General features: G+C 38.4%; 1 protein-coding gene across 10 annotated transcripts in view; it reads right to left on the bottom strand.

Annotated features, from left to right (window-relative positions):
• DENND5A (DENN domain containing 5A) overlaps positions 1–20,579 on the bottom strand; it is an 83,545-nt gene that overhangs the window by 55,175 nt on the left and 7,791 nt on the right. For 9 of the 10 annotated variants that reach the window (XM_036428612.2, XM_036428615.2, XM_036428606.2 and 6 more), the window contains exons 2-3: positions 1,535–1,606; positions 652–761 (exon numbers count right to left, since the gene is read on the bottom strand). In XM_036428612.2, coding sequence (XP_036284505.1) covers positions 652–761; positions 1,535–1,606 — 182 coding nt within the window. The remainder of the gene's footprint in view (positions 1–651; positions 762–1,534; positions 1,607–20,579) is intronic. The other variant, XM_036428607.2, reaches the window with a different exon arrangement.

The raw sequence follows: 20,579 nt of genomic DNA, 5'->3' as shown, positions 1-20,579 counted from the left end.
AATCAGAATAAAGATGTACGTACTTTTTTCACTTTAACTCAGATGGATTATATAAAGAAACTTGCAAAGCTAATCAAATTGACCTGAATCAATCCGTCCCCATTTTCATTTTACACAAACCTGGCTATCCAAATGAACTACCAGCAGCCTGGATTAACAAATATAAGGATCTACCTTATGTTATATCCATTAGCCTTGACCTTGACCTCCCAAAGCCTAGGTGTTTTTAGAACATAACATAAAATAAGCACTGGACTAGGCATTAAAAAACTCGAGGCTCTCCAAGACTGTTAAAAGTAACAGCATTGTGTTTATACATGTCCTATTTAAAATTATGATGAAACAAAAATAGTCATTTCTGTCATATAACTCAGACATGTATAACACAGATTGAGACTGCTTTTAAACCCACTCTTATGTAATCGCAATGCTATAAGCAACCAATAGTTCAGTATTACACAAAAAAGTTTGCTGACCCATTACTATATATTTGTCTGACACAATAGAAATACACTGTGACTTTTAGTATTTTGATATATGTATTCTGAATATCTACTTATTGATCAAAACGCAGAATCATGAGCAATGTACAATCCCTTTTTTTAAATTTACTCTTGTAAATTCTCTTATTTGTAGTTAACAAATACTAACCATTCCCACTGCATCTTGGTCAAAGGGATTCCATTCTACATTCTCAGGATATCGTGCAAGGACCTTAGATTTGAATGTTCGTCTTAATGGTGTCTGCTCAAAATTTTCTCCTATAAGAAAAAGAAAGAAGTAAATCATCTCCACAAAGTCCTTTGCAATCATAGGGTTATGAATGTCTGAGCTTGGTAGTCCAGCAACGTACAGAAATAAAGGCAAAGCAAGTACAGAAATGCCAGCCATCTAAGAATAGGAAAGGTATTAAAGTTATTAGGTAAGTAAAGGTGCTGAAAGTTTAGCCTGGTTAATATTGGACACCATTAGCTATCATTCCTTTTCATTAAAATGAAAATAATTACTACAAACCCAACAGTTAATTTTCTTGGGAGAGAGGGGAGAAAGCACAAGGAATGATAAAGGATTATATCCATCTCTTTTTTTTCCGAATGCCATTTTTAGTTTGCTTAAAGTCAACTAATAACAGCATTGAAGCATAAATGGTTTTAAGTTCAGAATGAAATATGCATTTCTATGATCTCTTAAAAAATACAAAGTAACTTAAAGTTTAAGAACAGCAAGAAAGCAGATTTCAAGGTAAATCTAACAAGCTATTTTATCAATTCAAAACCATTCGAAATTTCTGAAATTCTCCTTTGTTTCCCCCATCTTCCTCCTAAAAACATTACAGCATATTGAAAACAGAGCATTAAGTGAAAAGAGGAAGAACCAAAGAACCCACCACCTAGAGGGATACATATATGAAAAATCTACTAGTCAAATAGGCACAAGAAAGTTAGGAGGTCAAAGGGTACAAAATGCCACCAGAGAGACATATGTAAGAGGCACCAGAAAGCTGTGGGTAGTCTCAGTTTTGTTTTATTTTTACCTTCAGTTGTACTGGAAATGAAAGGGCTGGCACGGTCCCTGGCTTTAGAAGCCTGTATGTACTGGCATAATGCTATATGACAAATGAAATAACAGAGTATTACAATAAAGTAGTGTGATTCAAACGTTTTGACCATGACTCCAGTATGAAATAAATTTTTCATCATGAAGCAATAAACACACACATGATATATATCTAAATTTACCTAAAACAAAAATTTCACAAAATACTTACCCTTACTATGTCATTACCTCTCATAATTTCTGCTCTATATCATTAAAACTAAATATGCTAATTGTTGACCTACTAATGGTTAAAATTCAATTTGAAAAATATTACAGTATAGTATAATAGGATGAAGAGCTCAACTGGTATCAAAATACTAAAAGGCACTAGTGATTTATCCAAAGTATGCTACCCCAAATATTGATTTTCCTTAGGGGTTATGGAGTTGGGAACAAATTAAATGTGCCTAAATATGTCAAATAAATTTATTAGGAGTTTATTAGGAGTCATAGAGAAATATGTAGGAAATATGATCAAGGATAATTCAATTGAATTCTGTATTTATTTATTTATGCTATAGAAAGGCCTTAAGTACTGTGGGGGATAAAAATAATCCAGATGAGCAACTATCCTTAGGGACCTTACTATCAAATATATGTAAGAAAAAGAACATACACCAATAACCATTTCACAGGGAGGCTCCAAATCTTCAGTTTATTTGGTCTAACTATTCAGACAAACTTATACAGGATCCAGTTCACACGCTCTAGTTGATATAATAAATTGTGTTCCAACTATAGTTTTTATAAGTTGGTTTGAATCCCAAAGGGGCTGGTGATTACTAAGAAAAACGCATTCTTCACCAATACTGAATTGGGGTGACCTAAAGTCAGACAGTCCTTCACTCTAAATCATCCCAGAGATGTTGAAAAAAATTCTTTAAAAGTATATTTGGCCCTGGCCAATATGGCTCAGTTGGTTGAGTGTCATCCCATGCACCAAAAGGGTTTCAGGTTCAACACCCAGTCGAGGTGTGTGTGGGAGGCAACCGATCAATGTTTCTCTCTCTTTTTTCTCTCCTCTCCTCTCCTCTCCTCTCCTCTTCTTTTCTTCTCTGTCTCTCTCTCCCTCCCTCACCATTCTTCTCTTTAAAAACATTTTTTAAAGAATATTTTGTAATAATTCTAAGGCACCTGTTCCAGAAACTAATTATTAGTGAACAAAAACCTTCACTTCCATTCTCTCAGGTTTTGTCCATTATCATTGTAAGCCCACTTATTCATAATTTTCAACTTCTGACAATTTTTCAACTTTTTGTTAGTAAAGTAAGTACCATAATTTCAATTCCCCTCATTTTCTGATCCCTTCTTCCAAACTGATTTTTCTGAAACTCTTTCGAACAAGTTTCATTTCTTAAATTACATTTGGTAATCTTCACTAAAGAACGCTGACAAAATTGGCAGCAGGCAGCTGGTACCAAAGGAGCAATGAAGCCCTAAACACTGGAGAGCTTGTCCTGGGGCTTTCAGTGACACCTGCAAAGAGCCTGCCCATTCCAAGTCCGCACTGACAGCACCAAGTAATTAAACAGCAAGCAGACGACATAATGATCTTGTCTACAGTCTGAGATTCTCAGAATGTATTTTTAAACTGTATTCAGTTCTGAGAGAAGATAAGGATTTCTTCCTGCTAAGCTTCTTCGCTTTTGTCAGTTTGCTCATTTCTTCTTATGAGACTAGAAAATCCCCTCAGCAAAAACCACAAAATATTTGAACCTACAGTAAGTCCTCACTTAACATCATCAATAGGTTCTTGGAAACTGCAACTTTTAGCAAAAAGACGTATAATGAAACTAAAGACGTACGTATAATGAAAAAAGACGTATAATGAAATCATTTAGGATAATTGATATAAACTAGAATTAAGCTCCTTTTGCATATTTCTGGTAAAAAAAAAATCTCTAAACTTCTAAATAAAGACCCAAAACACATCTAATATTGAACAATGAAATGTGAAATATATTGTAATAGGTATATATGTGTGCATATGTGTGTGTGTGTATGAAAGATTAATACAGCCGAGACCGGTTTGGCTCAGTAGATAGACCGTCGGCCAGCGGACTAAAAGGTCCCGGGTTCAATTCCGGTCAAGGGCATGTACCTTGGTTGCGGGCACATCCCCAATAGAAGGTGTGCAAGAGGCAGCTGGTCGATGATTCTCTCTAATCGATGTTTCTAACTCTCTCTTCCTCTCTGTAAAAACTCAATAAAATATATTTTTTTTTTTAAAAGAAGAAAAAAAAGATCAATACGAACAAGTAAGATCATTATTTCCCAACCCACTTATTCCCGTTCAGGGTTGCAGGTGGCCATCTGAGAGAGCAAAGCATTACCCAACCTTGGACAGGATGCCATTCCATTGCAGGGAGCACAAACACCCATACTCACTCAGACTGAGACAATGCAGACAAGCCAATGCCCCTGACATGAACATCTTTGGAATGTGAGAGGAAACCATAATATCCAGAGAAAACCCATGCAGATAAGGGGAGAATGTGCCAATTCCACACAGACAGTAGCCCCAGCCCAAAATCAATTATTTTTTCATTAATGTTATAATGAAATTACATCAAATGAAACCACGTAATTTGAGGACATGCTGTATATAGGAAACAGGGTAGTTATCACTGCCCTATATGAAAGCCTTTAGAAAAAGATATTTTCCTAAGATGGCAATGAGGTGCCTCCTAAGACATAATGAACATTGAAATGAGGAATGGAGGATTAAGGAGAGAATTAAAAAACAAAACAAAACAAAACAAAACAAAAAAACGAAGCCAGAGGTGGACATGATGAGCTGGAGCGTAGACAAAGAGAAAGGGGAAGCTATGAATTACAGGGAGAAGTGGTCTTCAGATCCTCTGTCCTTACCACCACCTCTCTACCTCCTGCCGCTTCTTCAAACAAGCTGAATAAAGAAGTCTTAAAGATAAAGAGTCAGGTTCTGAGTGGAAGCACCACAGAGAGTGCCAACCTTAAACAATAATCTCCTGTGTACTAGATTGGGCCTATAACAGAAGCATAGCATTTCACTGAGAGGGAAAAGGGAGGTGTACAAAGAAGGGTTATGAAGCCCCTGAGAACAAAGCATGTTTATTACAGCTACTCTATAAAGAGTGTGAGAAAAGAAGTAGACAAAAGAGATTCACAAAACTAAGATCTTTTTTTTTTTAACGTATTTTATTGATTTTTTACGGAGAGGAAGAGAGAGGGATAGAGAATTAAAAATATCGATGAGAGAGAAACATCGACCAGCCGCCCCCGGCACATCCCCTACTGGGGATGTGCCTGCAACCAAGGCACATGCCCCTGTCTGGAATCGAACCTGCGACCCCTCAGTCCGCAGGCAGACGCTCTATCCACTAAGCCAAACCAGTTTCGGCAGCTCTTTTTTTAATTTAAAAAAAATAATTGAATTTTTCATCATTTTACTGAGGGCTGAGTTTTGAGAATAAGCACTAGAGACTTAATGCCTGAGGAACGCCAACATTAGCCCTACCTCCTGAGACCTGTATGCGTATCATAAGCTAATTCTCAATTATTTAGACCTCTGAAAACTTAAACAAGCCACCCTGGTGTGACTCAGTGGATTGAGTGTCATCCCATGGACCAAGAGGTCCCAGATTCGATTCCCGGGGTGGTGGGCTTGATTCCCAGTAGGGGGCGCGCTGGAGACAGTCGATTGATGTGTTTATCTCACTCTCCCTTCCAATCTAAAAATGAATAAAAACATATTTTGAAAAGAGTTAAATAATATTAGGAATATGACATCACAATCACAACTGTCCTATTGTCCTAGAAATAATAAGCAATTATTTGCCCAACACCGAGTATACAAATATTGGTTATCAAAACTAAGGCCCATTTCTAAAGCTAGATAAAAATTAGTCAACTAGTTGTCTATCTTTGTGAATCTGCCACCAGGAAAGTACAGTTCAGATAAATCATTGCAGATTTTTTTTAAGCTTGCATGCCTTGCAAAGACTTTCTAATAGATTCTTTGTTTACTTGCTCTGCTTTGACCAAGCCAGAAACAAACTGACCTCTGTATTGCTATTAGGCTGTTGGTACTCGCTTGATTTGAATAACCCTAAAGAAGGGATGCTTTTGCTGAAAAGCTTCAAAGCCTAAAGTCTCTGAAGATTTATAAAATTTTGTATAAATATAAATTTTGTTTAAATATAAATACATGTTTATTAATATTTAATATGTGCATTTTTCTGGGGAGAGAACACAATTTTCATCAGTCTCAGAGTCCCATGACCCAAAAAGGTTGGAAACCACAACTCCAAGTGTTTCTTCTAATTTAGGCAGAAACATTTTGATCACTTACAGATTAACCTAAATGGGCAGGTTTACATAAAGTCTAAAATAGAACACATGTACTACTAAATAACTACTTTCTAAGTGAACAAAAAATAATAATAATTGACTTTTTCAATAGAATAATTTTTATCTAGTATGATGAAGGTTTTGCTTCCAGTTATGGCAAAGTATATAGTTCCTATGAGACCAACTCTCTTGTATATATATATATATGAACTCTGGACAAAATATTTTTTAGAAGTCCAATGCGCTATCCATTGCACCACAGAGCCCGCTAGACAAAATATTTTTTAAAGAAACAACTATCCCAAGGTACTGAAGAAGAAAAAGCATACAGATTCTGCAGTGGGAAGGAGGATTAACACTTGGAAGAAGGTAACAACACTGGTTTTCCTTGTTAGGGCTTTTGGCCAGGGAGGTCTCTGTCTGAACCACGAGAGGTGACTAAAATTCACACAAAGGCCCACAGTCTTATTAGCTTGAAGAACCTGAATACAAATTAAAAGACAACCATTGCAGCTGACAAGTGAAAAGGGGAAATTCCAGAGAAAGCCAGAAAGGAGGTACCCCAAACCATGTATAAACTCTGTCCAAGTCTCTGGATGAGCAGACCCCAAGCAACCAAGTTAAGGCTTAAAAAAAAAAAAAAAAAACTGAACAGAGATTTAAGCTGCTGCTTACTATAGGGGAATAGAGTTTAACAAAACAACCAAAATTCAATGCTCTTTATTATTGAAATTAACAGAATCCAGAGTCTCTACAACATAGGTATCTCAATATCAAGAAACAGTCACAAACTACTCAGCATCTAAAGAAACAGGAAAACATCATTCTCTTGAAGAGTCAATCAACAGAAACCAACCCTGAGTTGACCCAAATATTGGAAATTAGCACAGAGGATTTCAAAAGAGCTAGATCAAATACTGAAAAAATAGATCTCAACAGAGAAACAGACAGTAACTCAGTGGATGGGCTTAACAGCAGATTAATGATGCAGAAGAGTTAGTAAACTTAAAAATAAATTCACAAAAATTATCCAATCTGGAAAACAGAGAGGAAAAAATTGGGGGTGGGGGGAGGGCACCAGAAAGGACCTGAGAAAACTATGGGTTAACAAGTTTAACACACATATAAGTGGAGCCCCAGAAGGAAAGGAGAGCAAATGAAATAGAAAACAGTATTTTTAGAAGTAGTGGGGGAAAACACACACACATAATTTTCCCAAATTTGGTAAAAGATATTGTGAAATAATTGAAATAGACAAACAGATATCTGCCCCAGTTCCTAGCACAGAGCTCCTGAAATCCTTGTGATTTCTAAGTGATAAAAACACTAACAGCATCTCTTATTCTAATATTAGTCTTTAACCTCGTCCCTGACATAAGGCTTCTAAAACCCTTAAAAATTCCTAAGTTAAAAGAGTACTAGGAGCATCTTTTATTCTATTGAGGTGACTCTGTGTAATCCCCTAGATGGCTCCTGGATGGGAGTTAGTCCAAACGCTGATTAGAAGCTTGGAATTTTCAGCCCCACTCCTCATCCTCCATAGAGGTAAGAGAAAATAGGAAAGAGAGAGAGAATAGGAAAGTAGTTAATAATTGACTATGCCTACATGAAGGTTCCATAAAACACAACAGTATGAAGTTCAGAAAGTTCCAGGCAGGCAAACACATCCAGATATACCCCAACTCCACAGGGACAGAAGCTCCTGCACTCAGGACCTTTCAGACCTCACCCTCTGTATCTCTTCATCTGGCCGTTCATCTGTCTCCTTTATCACATTCCTTTAATAAACTGATAAATAAACTGATAAACACAAGTGTTTCCCTGAGTTCTGTGAGCCACTCTAGCAAATTAATCAAACCCCAGGCGGGGCTGTCATTGGAAGCTCAATGGTCAGAGCGCAGGTGATAACCTGGTATTTAAGACTGCTATTTGAATGGAGCAGTCTTGTGAGACTGAATCCTTAACTGTGGGATCTGATGCTATCTCCAGGTTGACAGTGTCAGGACTGTAGGGCATCCAGCTACTACAGAGAATTACTTGTTGGTGACCAAAAGTGTCAGAGTGAAATATTCTTTTTGTTTTTTCTTTTCTTTTTGTGAAGTGTTCTTCATAAGTAGTAAAGGAGATACATAGGCAAGAAACACAATATAGAAGAAATGGGTTTTTCTCTACCTAAAAAGGAAAAAGCTGTTTTTTTCCTTTTCAGAACTAAATTTACAGATGCAAGAAGCTCAGTGGAGCCGAAATTGGTTTGGCTCAGTGGTAGAGCGTCGGTCTGTGGACTGAAAGGTCCCAGGTTCGATTCTGGTCAAGAGCATGTACATTGGTTGCAGGCACATCCCCGGTAGGGGGTGTGCAAGACGCAGCTAGTCGATGTTTCTCTCTGATCGACATTTCTAGCTCTCTATCTCTCTCCCTTTCTCTCTGTAAAAAATCAATAAAATATATTTTTTTAAAAGAAGAAGAAGAAGAAGAAGAAGAAGAAGAAGAAGAAGAAGAAGAAGCAGCAGCAGCAGCAGCAGCAGTAGCAGCAGCAGCTGCTGCTCAGTGGATCCCAAGCAAGATAAATACAAAACAAACAACAAAACATACATAGGTACATCATAGTCAGATTTGGGGGTGAAGAGGAGGAAGGGGAGAAAAGAAAAAGATTCAAAGAAAAAGAATCTTGAAAGGAGCCAGAAAAAAAAGAATACTACATACTTTAAGGAGAAAAAAATAATTGAAATTACCACTGCCTTCTCATCGGAAACAATGGAGGTTAGAAAGCATGAACTAACACCTTAAAAATAATAAGGGGGGGGGGGGGCAGAAAATCCTGTCCACCCAGAATTCTATTAATAGAAATAAAAAATCTTAAAAAATGAAGACAAGCCCTGGCCAGTGTAGCTCAGTTGGCTGGAGCATGGTTTTGTAGTCTCTAAAAGTTGTTGTTCAATTCCTGGTCAGGGCAGACCCAGCATGCAAGTTTGATCCGAAATGAGAGGCAACCTATCATGTTTTGCTCTCATGTCTCTTTCTCTCTCCCTCCCTCCCTCTCTCTCTTCCTCCCTCCCTCCCTCCCTTCCTCCTTCCCTCTCTCCCCTCAACCCCTACCTTCCCCTTCTCTAAAATCAATAAAAGCATGTCCTCAGGTGAGAATTTTTTTTAATGAAGACAAAATAAAAACATTTTTAAGTAAAGCAAAACTAATAGAATTCATCACGTACAGACCTGCACCTCAAGACTGAGAAAAGCCCATCCCAATAGATTATATACTGTCTGATTTCATTTATATAACATTTGTGAAATGACCTGATTTTAAAAATAAAGAACAAACTGTTAGTTGCCAGAGGTCAGAGATGAGAGGCTATAAAAGGGCAACCAAATTCTTGTGGTAATGAAACCATTCTGTATCCTTTTTTAAAAATATATATTTTATTGATTTTTTACAGAGAGGAAGGGAGAGGGATAGAGAGTCAGAAACATTGATGAGAGAGAAACACCAATCAGCTGCCCCCTGCACACCCCTCACTAGAGATGTGCCAGCAACCAAGATACATGCCCTTGACTGAAATCAAACCTGGGACCCTTCTGTCCGAAGGCCACCACTCCATTCACTGAGCCAAACAGGTCAGGGCCCATTGTGTATGTTGATGGTATCATTGTCAATATCCTGGTAGTGATAATATATAGTTTTGCAAAATGTTATTATTGATGGAAACTGGATAAAAGATACTGGGGAATCTCTGTATTGTTTCTTACAACTGCATATGAATCTATAGCTAAAATTAAAAGTTTAATTTTTAAAGCAAATTATTAATTAAATAAAAAATAATGTTTTTAACAATCCGTCAATGTTTTAAAGCAGAGCTTTTAAGCTTTCAAAGCTATATCCTGGACAAAAGTCATTGAAGGCAACTGAACTACCCCTCTCTTCAGGCCTGAAAATGTTACATGAACTGCCTTTCCTCACCACATCAACACCAATCCTATAGTCATTCACATTACCTATAGCAAGAGTGATGAAATTCTTTTTCTTGGGAGTGGATATAGCCAGATTATTATGCTATCCTTTGCATACTGACATTCTGGGATATCCTAGAATTGATCCTGTTGGTGACATCAGTCACCAATTCAGTGCCACTCATGCTATAATCAGTTTACTTTCTGCACTAAAAGATGTCACTGTATCTTTGTTACAAACACTCCTGAAACAGACTGTCCATCAGAATAGTAGCACTATCAAAACACACTTCTATTTCTAGTGCATGCTGAAGAACCAACTTTTGTTTTGTGTTCAACTCATTTGTTGCCCCAGCATTTCAATTCTCTCTGTCCTCCAGATAATTTCTGAGCCCCTGTACAAATCAGAGATTATTTCCTGTCATCTATCAGTGGGGCACACATAATAAGAGAAGGGAAGGCCAATTTCTAACTAAATGAGAATTAATCTTGCTGTTAATTTCAGGTGACTACATTATTATCAGCACTTTTTAAATAGAGACATCTTTTAAAAACACAATGAGGCTATCAGAGTTTTGGTAGCTACAGAAAACTGTCTAACACTACTACACTCTATTCATGACTCTCCTTCACTTCTTCTACATATGAAAATGAAGTATATTTACAGCTCCTGCAGCATAAAGTGAAGAAGGAAACTACTCCTTGAAGAGACAGCCTGTACTGTGGCCCCACATCACCAGGCGACTGTGGCACTCAGGAGTCAGACATTCACAAACATATGCCCAGAACGCAGACAATGAGCTGCCCCTCTCTTTAACAGGCCACAAGGCCTCTTTAAGGCACAAACGCAGGAAAGCTGCTCACCAGGCTTTTCAACGGAAGAGGAATAGAAACCATCTGTTACTGCCATGTTTTCCCCTCAAGGCAGATTTGTTCACTTTCTCAACATATTTTCTTTGTGAGATAAGTTTAGATTTGTATATACAGCCATTACTTTTATTGATAATTTGCCTTCTGCTTGAAATCTTTCAGGCACCAACTAGTCCAACTCATGTACCTAGATCTAAAATGTACTATTTTAACAAGAGAATGAAGTTTGAGAAAATATCCAGATAGGACTGCTCCAAACCACAGCTAGGACAGAATTTTGGAAGCAAGACATCAAGTATAGATACTGCCTCCCTTTTTCAGTCCATCTGAATACCCTGCAGGGCACACATCTGTCAAGCTAACATCTAAGTGTTGGCAGGGATGTGGTGAAAAGGGAACACTGTTGGTGGGAATATAAGTCCAACCACTATGGAAAACAATAGGGAGGTTCCTCAAAAAATTAAAAATAGCCTGACCGGCGTGGCTCAGAGGTTGAGTGTCAACCAATAAACCACGAAGTCACAGTTCAATTTCCACTCAGAGCACAAGCCCAGGTTGCAGGCTTGATCCCCAGCGGGGGGGGTGTGCATGAGACAGCCAGTCAATAGTATTATCTCATCCTTGATGCTTCTATCTCTCTCTTCATCGCCCTTCCTCTCTGAAATTCAATAAAAATATATTTTTTAAAAATTAAAAATAGCCAAAACCGGTGGATACAGCGTTGGGCTGCGGACTGAAAGGTCCCGGGTTCGATTCCGGTCAGGGGCATGTACCTTGATTGCGGGCATATCCCCAGTAGGGGGTGTGCAAGAGGCAGCTGATGTATCTCTCATCGATGTTTCTAACTTTCTATACCTCTCTCTTCCTCTGTAAAAAATCAATAAAAAATATATTTAAAAAAAAAAGATTGCAGAAGTGTATTTAAAAAAAAATTAAAAATATATCTACATACAATCCAGCAATTCCACTTCTGGGTATATACCCAAAGGAAACAGGATTTCAAGGAATATATGCACACCAATGTTTAATTGCAGATTATTCACAATAGCCAAAATATGAAAACAACCAAAATGGCAACGACAGATGAATGGATAAAAAAGATGTGGTATGAACACACAATGAAATATTAATCAGCCATGAGAAAGGAGGATATCCTGCCATTTGCAATATGGATGGACCATGATGAGCATATTATGCTAAACAAGGTATAAGTCAGACACAGAAAGACAAGCACTATAAGTTATCACTTATCTGTGGAACCTAAAAAAGTCAGACCATTAAAAAAAAAAAAGATAGTTATCTGGGGACTTGGGGGAAGGGGAGGGAGGAGACAAGATTGGTAATGTTCAAGGGTACAAACTTGTACAAGTAGTAAATAAGTCATAGAGATCTAATGCATAGTATAATGAACATAGATAATAACATTGTACAAAGATGTTATATGATAAATATTGCTTCAATGGCAATCATAATATATAAATGTATCAAAGTAACATGCTGTATACTTTAAATTTACAAAGTTTCACATGTTAAATTTAGGAAAAACATACCTGAAGAAAGAAAGTTCTTGAAAGTAAATGGAAAAAATCTGGAATTCTAGGCCTACTACAATCAAGATTTATACAGAGGCTCAGTGCATAAAATTTGGGGAGGGGGGCGGGGGTCCTCAATCCGGCCTGCACCCTCTTGCAATTCAAGACCTCTAGGGGGATGTCTGACTGCCAGTTCTGACTAAACCAGCAGTTGGACATCTCTTTCGCAATCCAGGACTGCTGACTCCTAGCTGCTCACCTGCCTGATCACCCCTAATCACTCACCTGCATGCCTGATTGTCCCTAACCCCTCTGCCTGCCTGCCTGATCACCCCTAACCCCTCTGCCTGCCTGCCTGATCGCCCCTAACCGCTCACTTGCCTGCCTGATAGCCCCTAACTGCTCGCCTGCCTGCCTTATTGCCCCTAACCACTCAACTGCCTGCTCCATTGCCCCTAATCCCTCTGCCTACCTGCTTGATAGCCCCTAACCACCTCTGCCTCGGCTCCCACTGCCACGGGTTTGTCCCATCCGGAACGACATCCAGAAGGTCATTTGGCTATCCGGTCTAATTAGCATATTAAGCTTTTATTATTGTAGATTTTTACCCTCATGGTGTCCAGCTACTCCACCTTCATATAAGGCACCTGTTTACTTCCCCGTTCTCACCCGCCAAAACCCTTTTCTCCATCTTTATACGTTATGTGTTCTAACTCATTTGTATTTCCTCAAATATGGCATGCTTTTTCATACCTTCATTCTTTTGCAATTGCTATTCTCTCCCTAGAATGAACTTTATATACTTCTGTGCCTGTTAGCTAATCTACAATTATTCAAGTGAGTGCTATCAAAATCTACGGTATTCCAACAATGTTGCCATTTTTCTTTCTCCAAGTTCTTTTGGGTTTCTTCTGTGGAAGCTATTGTCAGAGTCATTTACTAGTCATAAAACGAATCTGCTCCATTGAACTGAATTCATATGACATGGTTTTAGATCCCTCACCACCCTGACTCCTAGTACTGAAATTAGTATTCTATCTACGTGTAGTCTAACTAGCATAATTTAAAACAGCACTATCTACTCTTTTTAAACAATATATATTAATGCAAGCTAAAAATCGCAACTTTTTGTCAACTAAATCACACATTTGCCATAAATCAAACTTATAACTATAAAAGCCTTACATTTTATTGTCTTTTGGGGGGATTAATCCTCATCAAGGATATTTTTCCATTGATTTTTAGAGAGAGTGGAAGGGACAGGGGTTGAGAGAAGACAGACAAAACATCAATGTGAGAGGCATATCAATTGGCTGCCTCCTGCACACTCCCCAACAGGGCTGGGGTTCGAACCTGCAACCCAGGTATGTGCCCTTGACCAGAAATCAAACCCAAGACCTTTGGTGTGCAGGTCAATGCTCTAACCATTTAGCAACACCAGCCAGGGCAATCCTTACAGTTTAGTGTTGCTATTATAGATCACATCTCCTTTCTATACTTCTACTTTTGCATCAGCTGCTTCATCAAACAATTCAAATTTCTCTCTTATCCCCAAGTATATTCTAATCATTCCCATCAAAACATGCCTGAGTTCAAAAATGACAGCTGACAGTATTCCCCTCTTCTACTAGTGAACTCCTTTAATAAAGAAAATGCGGTTAGTCTGACCTAACATTCTTTTAGTGAGCCTATGTTGGCTCTTCATAATTACAGTTTCCTGTTCTAAACCTTCATATCATATATTCAAGCCATTCTAGATTTTGACTAGGAATATGTAAAGCCCTAAACAGTTTGGCTCAGTGAACAGAGTGTTGGCCTATGGACTGAAGGGTCCCAGGTTTGATTCCAGTCAAGGGCATGTACCTTGGTCACGGGCACATCCCCAGTAGGGGGTGTGCAGGAGGCAGCTGGTCGGTGATTCTCTCTCATCGATGTTTCTAACTCTCTATCCCCCTCCCTTCCTCTCTGTAAAAATCAATAAAATATATTTTTAAAATATTTTTTAAAAAGGAGTTTTTTAAAAAAGGAATACATAAAGCTCTTACAGTCTCAGTTTGAAAATATGTTTTTTTGTGGTAATTCCATGAGTCCTTAAATGTTATTAACAAAGAGCAAATGATCTCATCCCAAAATTCTTTCAGAATTCTGAGCTGTAATTTGTCTGAGTCAGAAGACATGAATTCATGCAAAGGAATTAAATGCCCCTGTACAAATCCTGTATAAATGTTTAATGATCTCAGAGTTGAGTGTCCTCTTAACTAATTCAATTCTATCCTTTCCAATTTATAGACAATTTTCCTACAATTTGGGAGGGAAGCTTCTGGAGCCATTTCAATCTTGGAGGTATTTGAAAAATTTGGTTATTTGGGATTCCACATTTAGAGTATCACCCAGCATAAAATACCCTTCTTAAAGAAATATTTAGCAAAATAAAAGTTTCTCCTGCTTTTTTATTTTTGTTTTAGGTTCTTCTAAACAAACCCATGAAACTGTTAGAGAAAGCTAAGATACTAATTATAACAGTTCATTATTATTATTATTATTATTATTATTATTATTATTATTGATTTCAGAGAGGAAGGAAAAGGGAGAGATAGAAACATCCATGATGACAGAGAATCATTGATTGGCTATCTCCTGTATGCCCCCTATTGGGGATTGAACCCACAACCTGGGCATGTGCCCTTGACTGGAATTGAGCCCAGGACCTTGAGTCTGCAGGCTGACGCTCTATCCAATGAGCCAACCCAGCTAGGGCTAATTATAACAGTTCTTACCACAGCAGCAAAAACCAAACTAGCCAATCTATTACAAAATGAGGCTAAAGGATTTTGAAAAATGAACGTATCTTGCTACCATAGGATGAGAAAGAGAAGAAAATGTGCCAAGCCAAAAATTTAAATTATCCCTGAAAATATCACCACAATTCATCACCATATCAATCTACATAAGTATTTATTAAATGTGCAAGACTTGCCAAGACCGGTTTGGCTCAGTGGATAGAGCGTCGGCCTGCGGACTGAAAGGTCCCAGGTTCAATTCCGATCAAGGGCATGTACCTTGGTTGCGGGCACGTCCCCAATAGGGGGTGTGCAAGAGGCAGCTGATCGATGATTCTCTCTCATCGATGTTTCTAACTCTCTATCCCCCTCTCTTCCTCTCTGTGAAAAATCAATTAAAATATATATATATATTTTTTTAAATGTGCAAGACTTAATCAAAACAATTCATCTAGCCCTAGCCTGTTTGGCTCAGAGGATAGAGCATCGGCCTGTGGACTCAGGGGTCCCGGATTCGATTCCGGTCAAGGGCACATACCTTGGTTGCAGGCACATCCCCAGTGGGAGGTGTGCAGGAGGCAGCTGATTGATGTTTCCCTCTAATCAATGTTTCTCTCTATCCCTCTCCCTTCCTCTCTGTGAAAAATCAATAAAATATATATATTTTTTAAAAATATAATTCATCCAAAACTTCAAATCCAAGCTATAAATATTAGTATGCAGTCAGAGTGATGTTTTCTCCACCCAGTCACCATGGATTGAGAACTTGTCTACCCCACACTCAATACATTACTACATTATTCCATACTCAATTGTACACAGCTCTATGCTAAGTGCTATAGAGACATAATTTATATTTCAAAGCTAACCTCTCCTAGAATTCATGAACACATATGAGTAAACTTGTATCTCTTTCAGCCTCACAAATCTGAAGGGCCTCTCGTCCAGATAAAGGCAGAAAGTTACTACAATATATCCTGTGGTATATATGCTATAGTGGGAGAGAGAACTTAAACACAGACAAATCTAGATTCAAATGTTAGTTCCATGTCTTGTTGAATTATAAGTAACCTGCTCAAGGTCTCTCTTCTATGAATCTCAGTTTCCTCATCTGTAACATGGGGATAATACCTATTTCATAGGCCTATAGAGAGGACTCAGCGAGTTAACATATGTAAACCATATTGGACATAACTGTGTGGAGCACAAAAGGTACTCAACAAATATAGATCTTTTCTTCACAAAAGAACAGCCATACATGCAAGAGTCTGCTCTAAATCTATAACCAGGAAAACAAGACACGGAAATACCCTGGAAATGCCCTGGAAATTCCCAAATGCTTCCCAAGAAGGAAGCCTCTGCTGCATGAAAGTGACAACATCTATCTGCTTCACAGATTGCATACCAAAGTAGAGCCCAGAGCAGCAAACATGGCTGTACCCAGAACACTGACATGTCCATAAATCCAAGTTTCAACCCACAGCTTATAATAGGGAACCAGCCCCATCCCCCAACAGCCTCTTCTTCCCCAGAGCTCACAGAGTTAAGAATCTGGGAGCCTCCAGTCAAGATACCCTCAATAACAGAAGAAATTTTTAATTTTAAGACTTTTTATAGTAATAAATTATTTTTGTACAGTTTCCTAATCACTAAAATTTTACCCATTGATAAATCAAAGCACAAAGACTAGCATTTGTTTTAATAAATGTGCACTAAAAGCACTGTATTGGTCATATCAAAAGCCTTGTTGTACTTCAGGCCCAGCTGTAAGAGCAGTGGAAATGTTTCTCTCTCATTCTGTAGACTGCTGAAAATAGCACTCACACACAAAAGAAGGTGGGGGGGCTTTTATTCAAGCAGTCCAAAGTAGTGCTATAGCATAGTGTTTAAAAGTTAGCTCTGAGATTACAAGTCTAAATGTGAAAGGTGAAACAATAAGGCCTTTAAGAAAAAACAAAATACACTAAACATAAAAAGACTGAAAAATTGGATAATATTATAACTAAAAACTTTTGTTCCTCAAAAGTAAGTCACCATAGAGAATGAGAATACAAAGAGGTTACGAGAATATATTTTCAATGCATATCACTGACAGACTCACATGTATAAGTATACACACATAAACCCACATATGATAAAAAAATGAAAAGAATTAATCTGGGTGATGGTTACAAACATGTCAAGCTATACACTTATGATTTGTATTTAAGGTATACTGCAATAAAAATGTTTTTAAACTGTAAAGTACTACATAAAGACATCAAATGCTAACGGCTAAAATCTGGATAGAATTACTAAGTATTTCTGTACCTTTCTATAATTTCTAAAATATGTTTTTATTGATTTCAGAGAGAGGGAGAGAGAGATTGAAACATAGACGAGAAAAACATCAATTGGCTGCCTCCTGCATGCTCCCTTCTGGGAATCAAACCGTGACCTCTTGGTGCATGGATCGACACTCGACCACTGAACAACACTGGCCAGGCCCTTTCTATAATTTCTAAGTTCCCTATAGGAAATATGTACTTTATAACTCAGTTTTATTTTTAGAGAGAGAAAAATACCATTTCTTACATGGTTCAACGTTCAAATTCTTATTATGTATAGGCCCATAGGTATTTTTACACATATTAAATGAGCACTGAATTAATCAATAAATAATCAGAGTATTGTTTTTGTTCAGCATCACATCCAGAGCTAAGCACTTCATAGTAAATTCTATAAGATATAAACTAGCTTTTTAGTTTGGCTCAGTGGATAGAGCACTGGCCTGCGAACTGAAGGGTCCCAGTTTCGATTCTGGTCAAGGGCACATGCCTGGATTGTGGGACTCGCACCAGACAGTTGATCCATGATTCTCTCTCATCATGGATGTTTCTATCTCTCTCTCCCTTTTCGGTGTGGCTCCCTCCTGGCTCCCATGAAAGTGGAGCGGTTTGCTCCCAGCTCCTGCGGGCACGTTGCAGCTCCTGCCGGCTCCCACAGAAGCAGCGGGCAGCCTATTGCACGTGATATCATACACTGGGCTACTAGCTAATTATATAAGCCTAAGTGTCTGGTCAGTTCAACCAATCAAAGCATAATATGCTAATGATATGCTAAGGCCTCTCAACCGCTCACTATGATGTGCACTGACCATAGGGTGCAGATGCTCCAACCAGTAGGTTAGCTTGCTGCTGGGGTCTGGCTGATCCACACTGAGCAAGACAGGCCAGACACGCCCTGGAGCTCTCCCAAAGTCCCTCCCAGACTAGCCAACCTCCTGTGTCCCTCCCCAGCCCCGACTGTGCACTGGTGGGGTCCCTCAATATGGCCTGTGCCCTCTCTCAATCCAGAACCCCTCGGGGGATGTTAGAAAGCCAGTTTCAGCCCAATCCTGCAGGCCAGGCCAAGGGACCTCATTGGTACACAAATTTGGCAACGGGCATCTAGCCTATAACAGGAATAAAGTGCTACTCTAGCATCACTTTCTTGCCTATGTCCCGGTCCCCTATGCTCCAGAATGTACTTGCAAATGTGATGGTCAGTTGAGGCTGGCACAAAAGTGGGTAGAACAAAGTTAACCTTGGCCTAATTAAATGGACCACACTCATAATTATCTGAGCTAAGCAGCCAACAAAGCTGGATCAGCTGACTAAAACATTAAACATTCCTCTAGATTCAGTGTTTCCCAAAGTGTGGTACGCATACCCCCAGGGGTGCGGGAGGAGTTTGGTGGGGGTATGCGTTGCACCGGAGTTTGATGGGGATATGCACTGCACCGTGCTTAACTGCGCCTAATTCTACGTTCTCATGAGTACGAGGGGTACTCAGCGTTACAAAAATTATAGCAGGGGTACACATATTTCAAAAGTTTGGGAAACGCTGCAAGATAAAACTAGCAAATGCTTAAGTATCACCTTCCACACAATAGAAATGCAGGGGAAATAATGTGTTTCAGACAGATGACGTGAGAAAATGGGAGTAGGAGAAGATTAGGTAATTACTTAGCAAAAAAAGGGATTAAAAATTATTGGGACAGACAAAACCTCAAAGTTAAGCAAAACTGATGAATATCAGTTTGGCAGATAACACTTCTAAATATTTGTCTTATTGTTCTTAATAAGAGATGATCCTGAGTCAATAGAAATGCTTAAATAAACTAAAACAAGATTCATTAAAAAACAAAAAAATGTTCAGGTTCATCTGAACTATAAAATTAACCTGTTTAAGTTAAAAATTATAAAATAATCAAAGTGCAGCACAAAATGCCTTTCCCATCACACCATTTAACCTATAAATCTGTCTCTGGCCCTCAGCTTTTTGAGTATAAAAAAACAGTCTTTGCCATTTCTCTCTTCTGCAGACTTCTACATTCTTCACTTAGTACTTTGAAAAGCTGTGGGAACTTGGCTTATTTATTCTAAAAAATTAAGTATTATAACATATAAAAAAGAGGGGGTAATATACAATTCATTGAAAATCAGAATAGGCAATCTCTATTTTTTCATAATTAATACAACAAATCTTATCAAGCAACTACTGTGTAAAGCACTATCTTTAATCCCTAAATTTATAACAAGACTAACACATTGTTAGAGGGCCATTATTTTACAACTACAAAAACAAAGAAAGAGCCGAAACCGGTTTGGCTCAGTGGATAGAGAGTTAGAAACATCGATCAGCTGCCTCTTGCACACCCCCCACTGGGGATATGCCCGCAACCAAGGTACATGCCCTTGACTGGAATCGAACCCGGGACCTTTCAGTCCCCAAGTCGAGGCTCTATCCATTGAGCCAAACCAGTTTCGGCTACTTTTTTTAGTTTTTGTCTTCCAAATTTGGAATGAGACTTCCAGACCTTCTGAGAAAGAAGGCCTATGTGGCCGGGACTGGTTTGGCTCAGTGGATAGAGCGTCGGCCTGCGGACTGAAAGGTCTCAGGTACGATTCCAGTCAAGGGCATGTACCTTGGTTGCCGGCACATCCCCAGTAGGGGTGGTGCAAGAGGCAGCTGATCGATGATTCTCTCATCCATGTTTCTAACTCTCTATCCCTCTCCCTTCATATCTGTAAAAAAATCATTAAACTATATTTTTGAAAGAAAGAAAGAAAGAAAGAAAGAAAGAAAGAAAGAAAGAAAGAAAGAAAGAAAGAGGCATCAGAGATGACACAACTGAGAATCAAAACCTTTGACATTCCTGGAAAGTAACTCTAATGCATTATAACAAAAATGCATGTTTTTTTCTAAATTGGGTTTACTCATTTATACAGGTATACCTCATTTTACTGTACTTCAGTTTATTGTACTTCACTGATGTTGTGTTTTTCAAATTGAAGGCAAGATCTTCTACCAGCAGAAAATGACTTACTTTATAGTGGTGCTTTGGAAACAAACCCACTGTATCTCTGAGGTAGGCCTATAAATCGTGGTTTATAATTATTATTTCTAAATCATTTCCTCCTCTCTCTTCTTGCCTTTTAAAATTCTGAAAGTTGCTTCCCATATCCTTTCATTATAAAAAATTGGTAAACCAGAAGTC

The sequence above is a fragment of the Pipistrellus kuhlii genome, unplaced genomic scaffold (genome assembly GCF_014108245.1).
Source record: "Pipistrellus kuhlii isolate mPipKuh1 unplaced genomic scaffold, mPipKuh1.p scaffold_m20_p_9, whole genome shotgun sequence".
In the NCBI taxonomy this organism is placed as follows: domain Eukaryota; kingdom Metazoa; phylum Chordata; class Mammalia; order Chiroptera; family Vespertilionidae; genus Pipistrellus; species Pipistrellus kuhlii.
Note: the sequence above shows the minus strand (reverse complement) of the source record. Positions and strands in the feature narration are given on the sequence as shown.